Source organism: Anopheles nili, chromosome X (genome assembly GCF_943737925.1).
Source record: "Anopheles nili chromosome X, idAnoNiliSN_F5_01, whole genome shotgun sequence".
Taxonomy (NCBI): Eukaryota; Metazoa; Arthropoda; class Insecta; order Diptera; family Culicidae; genus Anopheles; species Anopheles nili.
The window spans coordinates 10,991,582-11,004,917 of NC_071293.1; the positions used below are offsets into that span (position 1 = coordinate 10,991,582).

General features: G+C 46.5%; 1 protein-coding gene across 1 annotated transcript; it reads left to right on the forward strand.

Moving 5' to 3' along the window:
* Nucleotides 1-8,219: 8,219 nt before the first annotated feature.
* LOC128729334 (uncharacterized) lies at nt 8,220-11,041 on the forward strand. Its single transcript, XM_053823007.1, has 6 exons — nt 8,220-8,233; nt 9,544-9,660; nt 10,237-10,384; nt 10,442-10,740; nt 10,809-10,882; nt 10,953-11,041. Exons 1-6 carry the CDS (start codon nt 8,220-8,222, stop codon nt 11,039-11,041), a joined length of 741 nt encoding a protein of 246 aa, XP_053678982.1.
* The last annotated feature ends 2,295 nt before the right edge of the window (nt 11,042-13,336 follow it).

Sequence of the window (13,336 nt, forward strand, 5' to 3'; positions counted from 1 at the left end):
AGTACATAATAGCTTTATAGTTTACTCTATAGTTAACATTGTTCCTTCAAAGGTTAAAGTCCATACAAAATCCATATCATATCTATAATAGTATTGCTAGATTCTATAGCCATGTTTTGCAAAAACAAAAATCCATCAATTATTGAAACTGTTATTTGAACAAGAACCAAAATGAGTGATAAAGTAGTAGATATTAAATTTATATTTAAGAAGGAGTAGATTAGATTGATATTGAAACAATGTTTGATTAGAATATGGCATTGACCGCCTACGATTGTTTCGCTTTGATCGTTCGGCCATCCAGCCTTTTTTAGAAAAAAGAGGGTTTAATTTCATATGCATCATCAAACAGCAGGACTATACTCCGAGATAGCCAGCTTTTCATGAACTTTTATCTGCACCGTGCTCACGTGGTTTCATCCTTCATTGCCTGTATCCGAGTTGAACAAAATACTCCATGTTCTAGAAAACCCGCTCTTACTTTCTGGGGTGAGAAAACCCCAACTTAGCTTACGATGGTAATGTTGGCGCCCATTAAAGATGTATTTACGCAAAATAAAAAAAAAGGTAAACACAGGTCAACGAAAAGAGAGTGCCCTCGAATCAGCACCGATTCACCTCGCGACGTCGCAAATGGCGGTGCACTGAATTTCCCTTTCGCTTTCGCCCGTAACCCCCGTTGGGTGAAAATTGTGTGCAAGCCAACCACGCCGGATGCATTTCGAGCAGCTAATGATGGCTCTCGATTGTTCACCGGCTCATTTGCATCAGCCTGTGGCTCGGAAATGGCAGTTAGAAATGGTGAATAGCAGCTAAAGCGCACTGTTTAGTGGAAATGCATTTAAATCTTTTATTGAGCGAGATATGTAACGTCCTTTGGTTTTTCATGTCAATGTAAGAATTAGCAGGTAAGTATCGTTACAGCACAGGGATCTTGCAGTACTTGCATTGAGCTGGTTGGTTGAGAGATCGTTCCGCATTGACACCACGGAGAAAGCGGCTCAACGATCGCACGTGATCGGCTGCTTTATTCCAGCGTGCTATATTCCAGTGGTGCTCAACGCGTCCTCGCGAATTGGGTGATTTTCGAGCTTTAAGAGATTCCGCTCGAGTGGTCAATCTGCTAACGCTACTCCGAAGAGACCCTTAAAGATCCCTACAAAAATCCCAGCCTTCGCGTTGCTCCACCCTGACGTCGAAAAACCCAGACAAGCCTCCTATCCACCCGGAGCTGGAACTGGCCATATCTCATCTAGGCGCTAATTGCATTTCCCATTATCCATCCGTCAAAGTGGGTCTCAACACCAGCCACGCGTTCGCAGGCTTAAGCCTGTCTAGCCCGAGGGTTCCTCAATCAGCCTGCGGTCCATTTCGCGAGCCGAACACCTTCAGCCATTCCAGCCATTTCCACAGCGTAAAAAAAAACACCTCGATCAGGACGCGATGTGGCTCCTTTCACCACGCTCGAAAAACTAACGAAAAGCGGAGCACGCCGCCACGCGAATGCGCTCCCGCTCGCGTTGATCCGTGCGTCATCCCCCTTTTACTGCATTTTACTCAATTTTCCCACTCAAACCATCCCCCACCCCGCGAAAGGGGTTGGCCAACCCCTCTGGTCGCATTGTCTGTATGGTTGGCGCGTCAGTCGCACCGGAGCTTTTGTTTGGGCCGCATCGGGTGCGCTTTTGCCGTGAGTAGCGTGACTGACGAAGAGCGAAATTCGAGTACGCGTGCGGTTTCTTTTTTTTTTTGGGGCGCGAGTGTACGCACGAAAGGTGTCCCACGTGTGGTGCTACAGCGAGGTGCCTCGTGGAACCGGAACCGGAAGGAGCCGGATGGTTTTGCACAAAGGCGTAGTTGGTACGCAATTTCGTACGCAACTCGTGGCCCTTTAGGGCCGGACTGCAATCAACTGCATCGGTAGGGTGCATCAGCAAGCAAACGCGAGCAATTGCGACAAGAACTGCCGGTACGGAACGCCAAGGTAGGCTGTCGGAGGTTGGATTCATCGTTGTTGGGTCATCGGATTTGGTGGTGATGGTGATTGCGAAAAAGGCAGAAGTAGCAATGACCTGCCTCGAGCTCTGGCGATACGCTCGATGTGATTGTTCTTGGAGCCGGTGTTCAGCAGAGCGTTCATAAAAAAATAGGCAGCTTAACTTTGGACAGAAATTTGGAGCTCTTTAAGAAGTTTGTGTGGCTTCTGGAAATTGGCATCTCTGATTTTTTGAGTCGTCTGTCCGTGCTTCAGAATTCTTTTTGTGAGATCTTAAACAATCAGTTAAGGATTGAAAGTTAGTCCAAAAAGCTTTACGTATTAGAAAGCAAAAACATTTGATTCTGAATTTACATTCCACTCATGAAGGTACAAGAAATGTTTGACTTTCTGAAATCAATTCCAAAAATCCACAAAGGTAGCCTAATCGTGCCAGATCTCTAAGATTACTCGCTTGATTGACTTCGCAAATTCCATTGTCGACTGCGTACCTTTCCGAGCTTAAAGACTCATTTAACATATTTCACAACATTCATCGAACCCGCCGTTCTTGTGTAGGAATTCCCCGAAGCTTCCAGCGGCTTGTGTATGGTTAGATTTCCACGTGTTGTTGCTAGTGCGTAGTTGCGCGTGGGAATGGGAGCGCATGGTTCCGGTCCCGTGTAGTGACCGGCTGCCAGAACACGCACCGGCAATCACGTGTTCGGTAGCATGAGCCCACTAGCACCTCGTTCCCAGTCGGGCTAGTTGACAGCGTACTCTGGAATGCTATAGGAAGGCGGGAAAAGCTGCTCATCCTCTCCGTTGCTGGGAAAATCGGACCTATTTCGAGTGTACGCGCGTCAGCTGCTTCGTCTGTTTTTTTTTCAGCGTGGGGAAATGTGCCGGGAAAAACCTTCCGAGGCCAAAACATTACCCTAGTGGACATTCCAGGTCCTTGGCTCTGGAAAGCCTCCTCAGGCAGCCACCATAGAGCTTATTATTGACGCACGTAATTGCGTAATTGCAGCAATGGTTGAGTCAATAAGTGGACGGGAAGTTTCCATCCTCAGAAAGTCCGCCCGTCGAAAGGCGGCATACATTACGATCCCTTTTGGGGCGAGGATAGTCTGCTGGTTGTTTTGACGCTTAAAGTTCCGGTTGGCACGAATCTCTCGGGCAACATCCAACAAGATCACCGGTGGACTTCGCCGGTTGACTCACCTTCGAGCAAGCGAAATGCTCACACCGGAACGAGCGACAGAGACAGAAAGGGAGAGTAAAAAAGAAAGCCCATACCCAAGCCGGGCAGGCAGATGGGCGCCTTTTAGAAAACCCAAGTGAGCTTTCACGTCCCAAACCCATCATTGTTTAAACATTTGCATAATGGCAGCGCGTTCCGATAGCGCGCGAGAGATGCGTCCTCGTGCAGCACCTTTCGTGCATTTTCTCGAAAGTGCGCCATGATAGCGTACTCCGGAAGATCGGCTTAGGTGCTCGAGAGTCGACCGGGGGGAGATGCGAAATCATGCAACACGCACCGAAACGAGAAGAGATAATTAAGTGGCCCCCTTTTGTGACTGCTAACGCATCCGTTATTAGAGCGAGATTTGCACGCTTTCGCCCGCACGAGTCCATCGTCCATGTTCCAGTCCATCGTTTATCGAGGGTCTTTTTTTACTTAATGACTTGAAAACGATTTTTATGACGTAATAATGACTGACGTTGGTTATGAGGACACGTTCAGGTGGGCCACGTGAATGTTTAATAATCGAGCAAGGACTCTCCGATGGAAGCGTGGGAAGTCGCATCATCGTTAACCTCCTTCATACATCCCAATCCACTCTAACCTCAAAATCACTCGTTAAACACTACGCAGAAAACGAGGAAGTACGACGAAACCATAAAGATCCAGCGACACTTAGAATCCAACGAAGGTTCCAGCTAATAGTACCTCAGCACGGGAAGCCCACAATAAATGTCAATTATACACCACTGCCTGTTCCGCTGTTTTCACAGGGCAGGAGTTTTTGTAATGAGCTTTTTTCTCCAACTCCCTCCTATACTACCTTGACCAGAGTAGCAATAGGTCGGGATACACCGGGAAGGAAGTAAAACCCATTGGCGATTCGTCACGGGGGTCGCGGCAGACCTCATCAGTGTCTGACCCCAATTTGGAGACCTTTGCCGCAAAAATTGACAACACATACTCACACCGGTCTCTACTCTCGGGCAAAAACCGCCGTGCCTGTCATCCTCTCCGGCTTTTCTACCCCTTCAACGTCGTATTGTTTGCGTTTCGTAATATGTCGCCTTGAAAAAGCATCGACTGCGTGGACACGCTGATTATGGTTCCCATTCGCAGTTGCAGCTAATGGCGGCACAGTTATTATCATTGTACCCCTTCGGTGAACGTTGGAGGTCTGCTTTAGCGCTCTCACTTAACGTCACCGACATTCGAGAATGACCCTTCCTGCTCTGGAGCTCGAACGTTTGCTAAATCGGCTTTAGTCACATTGAACACATATTGGATTATGCAATGGATATCTGACTGACCAGCGGGTTATTGAATGAGACCGAATGATTCAATGGGCCGGTTGGGTTGAGTGTGTGATTCTCGATGACCACACTAGCGGCAGATCAGGTACACCTGACCGTTGCATAAGGGCGCGTACTCAATCGATATGTTGAGGAGACGACGAAATCACCCCGGTTGAGGTTGTCTTCCAGAGGATAGTACGCTTATATATGTACTCAGCAATCGATTGGCACGTGTGGTGAGGACTAAACCGTGCCTAGCAGAGCGTGTATGTGTCAAGCATACCGACTAGCGAATTAACAGCATAAGGGACGGATCTTCAGGAGGGATATGAATATTTCATCGCATTCCGCCGGTCAGGGTTGGATGTAATGGCTCGGTTTGTAAAATCAATTGCGAAATGAAACAGGTATCGATTAGGCAGACACCATCTTTTTTGTTCGCTAACGAGCACCGGACGGACTTTGCGACTCCATTAAGGCGAGTTCTTTTCAGAGGCAAAGAAGCTTTGGGTACTCTTAGAATGCCGTCAGAAGTCCACGATCAGCAGAATTGGCTGCTATTCTTGGTAAGCCTGGCGATGAAGTTGAAATCGGTTAGAAAGGAAGTGCTGCTGGATGAGGCGCATATTAACTACCTAGCTGTGTGGAATTCTAACAAGGTGATGAGCTATTAGTAGGGTTTGTGACAAGAAGGGGAGTTGAACGTTTTTCTCATTCCCTCGCGAAATTGAAAAATGGCTAGAGTATGGAGCAGTGTTGTATAACGATCGTTATACTACGAGTAATTGTCTAATGATCGTTAAAACAATACAAAACCGGCTCGAGATAATGACAGTATTACTTCTATCGAGTCATTAATGTGAAAGATAATGTGAATGGGAGGACTAAACCAGCCACCGTTAAATTGCGATGTGAATTATGATTAGAATTAAAAAAAAAACAAGTTTGTTTTCTGTTCGTGTTGATGCAGCTTTTTTAAATTTGGTCGGGCTTAAGGTGGCTTGTAGCAAATAAAGGTCATCTGATTTCACCTTGTGGTCTTAATATTAAAAAAAAACCTTTTCAATCAATTCCCGCTGCGATGGCCGTCCAATTTGTGCCACTAATACTTCCCGTTCGATTATTCACCGCTCGTGAAGGGATTGCTTTCGATTTTCGCTACCAGCAGCATTGGGCTCCTTTTTGGTTGGCTGCAGACCGTGGGCTAACACCGATTCGCTCGATGACCGGCAATTTAGTCGAGATCTTGATCGGTTTTCATGCTTTTGTGAAGTTGAATACTCCACAGGGTCCTATAATTATGGTGCCCGCCTATTTTTCGGACATCGATCGAAGTTACGCTCCATGGCGGCTTAATGATCTAACCGCGCTAAATGAGGTGTGCAGAACCGAGCGACCTTCGAGGTTTTGAAGGATAATCAGACCACACAGGTGGACACCAATACAAATTCTACCACACAGTGAATGATTTGTTGAGTTTGTTTATGCATTTGTTATCATGTTCACCAAATGGTTCAGCCCACGAAATGCACTCTTATCAACGTGCCTCGCTTAATGCCGTTCCTTATATGCCCCCAGGGTAAGTCTCGCAGTCGTTGAGGTACAAATTTGGCAACTCTCCGACGCAGCCAAACAGCGAACGAGCGTGCAAATTTGAAACCCCAGCTCTAAAATAACAACCATGGAAGGCGAAACCACCAGGGTGAGAGTGCGAAAAGGTGTTGTGTGGCTGCAAACTGGTGACCTTCTTGTCACACCGTTGCGTTCGTACGAGTGCTTCGAGAAAGATTCGATCGACGGAGTTGCGCAAGAGTCGTGACTTTAACCAAAAGTAGGCGACTCAGCCAAAGAAAGCAGCTGAAATATTTTATCACCATCTGCCATGGCCAAAACGCTATGCAAAAGTTGAGAGGTTGATTCGAAAAAACGGTTTAAAAAAGAGGGTCTTTTTCGTGCCAACCGTCAAACTTTACTGCCAACTCTATAAATTTCCCTTTTTCAAGCAAAAACTTAATAACGACATGCCATGTTTACACGGTTCTTTGACACATGTTCACATTTTTGACGGCAGTTAAAGTCGACATGAGACCTCGTAAAAGCAGTTTTTTATCGTAGAGACATTTTTAGTTTGAGGCGCCAGTGACAATGTAGAAGAGAATGCAAACATTGGCTCAAATGTGAATGTTGAACAATGGTCACGGGTAGTAAAGCTTTTCGAATTACCTTTAACCGCAATGTGACATCTGTGAATTAGCTATTATCCCTTGTAGGAAATAGAGGCATAGCCGTGAGGTAGTATCTGAAGTACAAAAAGCTCACCATGTGGAATTATTAAGCGATGAAAGTTGCTCTATAAGTAGTATAAGCAACCTGCTACTAGTCTTTACACGCAGTTTATCTTGCTTTTGAACTTGAGCCATATTCAGCCTATACTTATCATTCCACAAGCGCTTTACCACAGCATCTCACGTAATTCAGTGTCCGGGTGCAACACGATGTCATTAAAATTAAACGAACTCGTTCCACGTGCTAGGAGCAACCTGTAATAACCGAACCGGCCGGTAGGTAGCGACCACCTCAGCCTCCAAGAATGCGTGCATCATCACAATGGACCGGCTCGAACTACGTCCAATCAGCCCGATAATACACCGATTTACCGGTTAATGCTACGCCTCCAGCACCGAGAGTCGATTGCGCGCACAAGCCGCGAAAGTGATTAGCTCCACCAGGCGGGAGTTGATGAAAAGTCAATGCAGAGATTGCACCTTACGCGATACAAGCCTAAGCTCTAGAGTGTAGATCTAAGAGGGCTAGTAAACGTCAAGTACAACGGATGGGCTTAAGCCATTGGCATCGTTCCGGAGGCTCGTCAGGCATTTCATCGATCGGTTCTGCTCCGATTTGCGATCCATCGTCTGCCTCGAATGTGCTTCTCTACCTGGGAGGGTGTTACGCGTGCGTGATTACGAGACCGTTACCCCTGTCTCTCGTGGTACCCTTCCCCTGCCGTCGACACCCCTTCGAGTCGCTATTTTGCCTTTTATGTATTCAACCGAATTAGTGTTACCGGTTTTGTACCGTTTTGCGGCCGACACGCCTTACCAAGTCGCGTAATATTCTTTGATCGTTGTCATTAGTGCGGAGCGGTTTCGTGTTTTATTAGAGTTTTTTCTCTTTCCATTCTAGCTCATTTAACTCCTCTAATTTGTTCTTTTTATGTTTTGGTTATTTGCATTGTACTACTAACTGTTCTTTAATGCTCGTTTCATGTTTGATGACATGCGTATATGCCATGTTTAGCATACTTTTAGATGTGATCAAACCCCTATTTATGCGATTGTTGTGTCTTGTACTGTTTTCTGTTCTTTGACGATGTATTAAGGAGTGGTTTTATTACACGATTCCAACCTATCTATATGAACGACTTATTGCGGGTAATGTTTAACATGATTGATCTGCCCTCCCATCTTTTTGCAGATCTTTCCTTCTTAACATGCTGCCTAACAACTCACCGCTACTGCTGCTGTCCCGACGACGCAGTTGGAAGCCCTCAACCCGCTGCCGGCAGCTACTCTTCGTTCTGTTGGTCGGTGTCCTCAGTGCCACGCTACTAACGACAGCTCGGGCCAAACCGACGCTGTCCTTCCAGTTGTCGCAAATTCCCGGTTTCACGCACATCGTCGAGCGACGCCTGATGGATGCCATGAAGAGCTACAGGTAAGCACGAGACATTTGCAGGTGTCTGAACCACAGTGTCACGCAAGAACAACGTAACCACGTGAAACGTCTAATGACACAATTACCACAGAACCACGCGAAACCGTTCTAAAGTGTGCCTGAGTGTTGGCAGAACCAATTTGACGTACTGATGTCTTCGATTAGTGCAGGTCTCCCCCGAACGAGTGCTCTCATTTCATTTAGCAGTAACCACATGATGCCATCTCACTCACACGCAGCTCATCTGATGACTAAGCTGCGTTTTGCATCCGCACAACGTGACGTTTCGTTCGCACGCGTTGGCGAACTTTCACTTTAGCTGCCAAGCGATCGACCTGGTCGAGGTAGAGAGACCCTCACACGCGATGCTACATCCCGTCACGGCCAACCTTCCAAGCCGTGAGTCGCCAATTTCGCCTGGTTTTGTTGACTTTTGCGTTGCGGTTTCGCCGTCGTGGGGGGAGGGTTTATTTTTCTCTTCTTCCCACAGTACACCCTACTCATCAAGCAAGCATCAGCGAGAAAAAGGGGGTTTCGCGTGCAGAAGTAAAACGCAACACCAACCAACGCGCGTGGTGAAAACGGGACGAGCCGTCTGAGGGACGCGAAAGAAAGCCACAGTAACGCGGTGTGGCCGAATATCGTTCGCAAACTTTTGCAAAACTGTCGATGCAGACTTTGGAGGGTTTTCTTTGGGAATGGCATGTCAGGTGGCTAGTAATCACGATGGCATTCTCGCGCACGTTTAACCGTAATGATGCGTCATAATATTGTGCACCACGAGATTCACTTATCAGCAGGCAGCCCACAGTTGCCAGTTAATTATGGTTTTATCGTTTTCTCATGGATGCAACTGTGAGCCGCCGTTGGCCTACATATGGAGGCGGCTTTTTTTGTTTGCAAAACGTCAGTGGTCCAGCTATTGGCAAGAAAATGCTGTCCCTTACGCACACACCCGCATTTTGCAGTCTCTGCCCATTCTGGGGACCCAAAGAGCAACAGTAGCCAACAACAACAAAAAAAACGCTCACACTTCGTTTCGTTACGTTTCCAATCGGACGCTGCACCGCATGCTTCGGTGTGCATCTTTGTGGTGTGCCGTTTTCTCTTCCTGGCGGGGTTTTTCCCAACTTCTTTTTTTTTGTTGCTGCCCACCCATCTTTCGCTGCATCTCACGCGGCCCCACGTGTGGGTAGATGGGTGCGAATGGAACTAGAACTGGACGGTTGGTGCCCACCGGAGATGCCACGGTTTTTCATTTGGTACATTTCTGCACTTTCTGTTTTCTCTCTCTCTACCCCCGTTTTCAGCGAGCGCCGGCTGGACGTGGAAAGTCTGCGGATGATCTACTTTCACGACCAAACGGTGGCCGTGGTCGAGCTGGGGCCAGCCAAACGTCTCATCGGGTGCGAGCTGATCGAGATCTAGTAAGTATGCGGAAGCTGCACGCTCGTTGGGTTTTTGGGAGCTTGCGAGGAAATAGAAATAGGTGGAAAGCTTTTATAGTCACGAAATCAATTATTGAATGATGCTTTGGCTTTGATGAACGCGGAAAGCCATCGCACACTACTGGAAGCTGACCAACTAGCTAGTTCAGGGAATTAACCTCATATTTTCGCGCATCTTTTAAGCCAGTAATGACAGAAATAAGTAAAGAAAAATTAGTCTGAAACTCTGCAAATGTAAATGAATGCTGCTTAAATTGCAGAGGATGACATTTTGCATTTTACTTTCGAATGTTATTTGTCTGCCGGAACAATTGAAACTGTTTCTATGCTGTCTGGATGTTGATTGCATTTAAAAGAAGCCAATGAATATGCATGTATTCGAAACGGTAGGTCACACATGTACCTGCGCAGCATATTAAGTGCTCTAATCGTACGTCGAATGTTGAAATGTGTCGACAAATAATTCAATTTTAACTCCTCAGCGAAGGTGGCTTCCAATTCCAAAATCAATTGGCATTTTGCTCATATTGACCTTTTTTCGTGGTTTCCTCGCAGCAATGACGTCGACGGCTCGGAGCTGTTGCGTAATCTATCAACCATCAACCGGCCGCTGGAAATTTCCTTCCGCGACATGATCAAGCTGATGGAACAGTGCGAGCAAGTGGATCGATTGAATGAACGCAACAACCACCGGGCGACGGAGGCACCAGAAGGATCCCCAATCGCCTACCGAATCGCGTCGGATCGTGGTAGTACTGAGGAGGGCGGCAATGGCAGCCAAAGCTTCCAGGACAGCTCCACCAACGGGGGCTTTTTGGCGATGATTATGAAAAACCGTAGCAGCAAGCGGGGCATCTTCTACTCCAGCTCATTCTCGCTGTTGAGCGGCATTATTCCCGGCACGAAGTGGTGTGGTACAGGAGACATTGCTGACAGCTACCACGATCTTGGGGATGACGCGACGATGGATCGATGTTGTCGCACGCACGATCTTTGCCCGATGAAGGTTAGAGCGTACCAGAAGCGCTACAACCTGAGCAATAATTCCATTTACACAAAGTAAGGGAAAGAAGACCCCGTCGATGTAAGACTACTAATTGATGCACGGTTGTGTTTTTTATTCGTAGATCTCACTGCAAGTGCGATGACATGCTGTTTGAGTGTCTTAAGCAGACTAACACCTCTGCGGCGCAGGTGATGGGCAAGTATCCTGGCGGCCTGTCCCGGATCACCGGAACCCTGCTAATGCTCAAGGTTTCCTTTGCTTTTAGGATCAATCTACTTCAATCTGGTGCAAGTACCGTGCGTGGATGATACCCCAGGTGGGCCACAGTTCCGAAAGGCACGTGAAGGATTTTAAGGAGAGCTGGTGTTCTTGGTACCAGAGATGAGTGGATGGAACACTCTTTTACTCCGTAGCCAAAGGCATGGAATTGCCAAACGACATATCACCGGTGCCCTGCCAAATGGCCACAGTGATAGAAGGCAGAACGGCTACAGGGATTGGCAGGAAGTCGATTATGTTTTTTTTTGTGTAAAGAGTGGTAGCTATGTCGCTGTACAATAGGAAGTCTGCGCACAAACAAGGTACAACCGCTTTGTCCATTCCAGTGCGATCAGCTTTGGAGTCACGTCTCCTGAGCGGAACTGGTAGAGCCTAGGATGTCAGAAAAGTTTTTAACGTTGAACGTGTGGCCCACTATTCTTAACTATTGCTTTTATTGTATTTGTTATCTAAAAGTAATGTTATCATATTCATGATTATGTTTACGTTTTATGTTTGGACCGATTATTTATTATACAACTTAAAGCACACGACACTCCAGCAGCTCTATTGAAAGATACCCCATAGGCCAAATGAAGCTGGATGAAGATGTTAAAAGCTCTTCACTATCGCTGCGATTTGTTCGGTTAACGGTGCACACTCGGAAATCAGTGATACGGAACCAAGACGCCTCGTCGGCTAGTGCAGTCCCACCGTCCAGACAGTATCGGTAAGACGAAACCTTCGATCCGGAACGGTTGCAACGGTAATGCGTGGCTGGCATATTAGTCGTCGAGACTGTTCACCTTACATCCTGGTAGGGAGGAAGAATAATGGAGATCGAGAGATAGGAGCTTTGGTGTGAAAAATAAAACGGTGGAAAATGATAGAACAGTTTCAATCAGCCGTTCCGCACGTACCGTGCCATTTCCAGCCGAATCGTCGGAAGATAATGCGAATAAAAACAGACAAAATAGATGTTGATATTGTTAACAAACGTTTGTGATTGATCTGCAATGATGTGCACAAATAAACTGAAGGTAGTTGATTATGTTTGATCTGAGAAAGATGTCCTGCTTTCATTAATAATTGGTTTTTAGTTTTGTTATAATTCTAGTTTTGTTATAATTGTTGTCTATATTTCGATGTTTTGTAACATTATTTAATGGGTAGTTATTTGTACATATAACTGACAACTTGAATTCTTTTCATAAAACTATCAAAGGGAGAATTTTAAATTCAAGACGTTATATTTCAAAAATTGTTATTGCGGTAATGATTTGAACGCACATGGAACAGTTTTATTTGTCAGACCACTGCCTCATCATCGCTGTCAAACGTCTGACTCATTTCACGATTTTCGAAATTGAAAGATAACTTAAAACTGCCTTTAAACCAGCAAGAAGGTCCCCAAATAATACCTATTATTCATTTCAATCTATTTATAAACAATTAACATGATTCATTTGGATTAAAGCAACAAAATAAGCGGCAAAAACGCAATACGGCAATCAACTCGATTCGGTAGCGCAATACGAAAACATTCTGACGAACAGCACGTTTGACGTTTCAACGTTCAAGCGCGTGTGTGTGTGTTCCAAGATGCGATAGTGTAGGTGTTTGTTTTGGCTGTGCATTTGGTGGCAAAGGATTTTGTTAAAACTTTAAATGAAACTAAGTTAAATCCAGCCCATAAAGGTGCGTCACTGCCACAGGAAACCTTCTGCAACAAGGACACCCAAAAAACAGGTACGTGTGCGGAGTGGAATGCCGTGCGCAAAAGGTCGCTGATTAGACTGACTGATACCGCGCTGTGTAAGGTGGTTATTTTTGCATAATTTTTTTGTTTGTTTGCTCCTCTACAACCCACCAAATTCTCGCCCCCCCCCCCCCTCCCAGGCACAAAGCCACACGCCAACCCGTCGGAAAAGTCGCGTCCTACGTCTCAGTTCCAGTCGAGATCCGCCAACAACTCGCCAGTCGGTGTTGAGAGACACCGCCAACAGCACTCCCAAACACTCTCCGTGCGCACCAGAGAGTCGTTGGTATCGCTCGAGAACCACTCGCACGAGAGCTGGCCTGTTCAATCGTTCAGCAGCTTCCACGCCGTGGGTTCACGCTAACTGCACCGTTGTTGGCATCGCTCGCAAGCCCGCAGAACCTCCGTCGTACGGCCGGTTTTTTTTGTCCTTTTTGTTGGCCTTTTTTTTGCGTAAGTTCACGTGCTACCGTGCCCAGCGAAAGAGTGCTGTAAGAGGGCACGAAAAAAAGGGGGTGCTGTTTTCCCGGCATTCCCAGGTTGACCGGACGTGTGAGTCGAAAGGCGTGTGGCCACACACAGTGGTGCTTCGCTATTTTTAGTGCAAAACAGTGCATCGTGTCCAGCTGAAC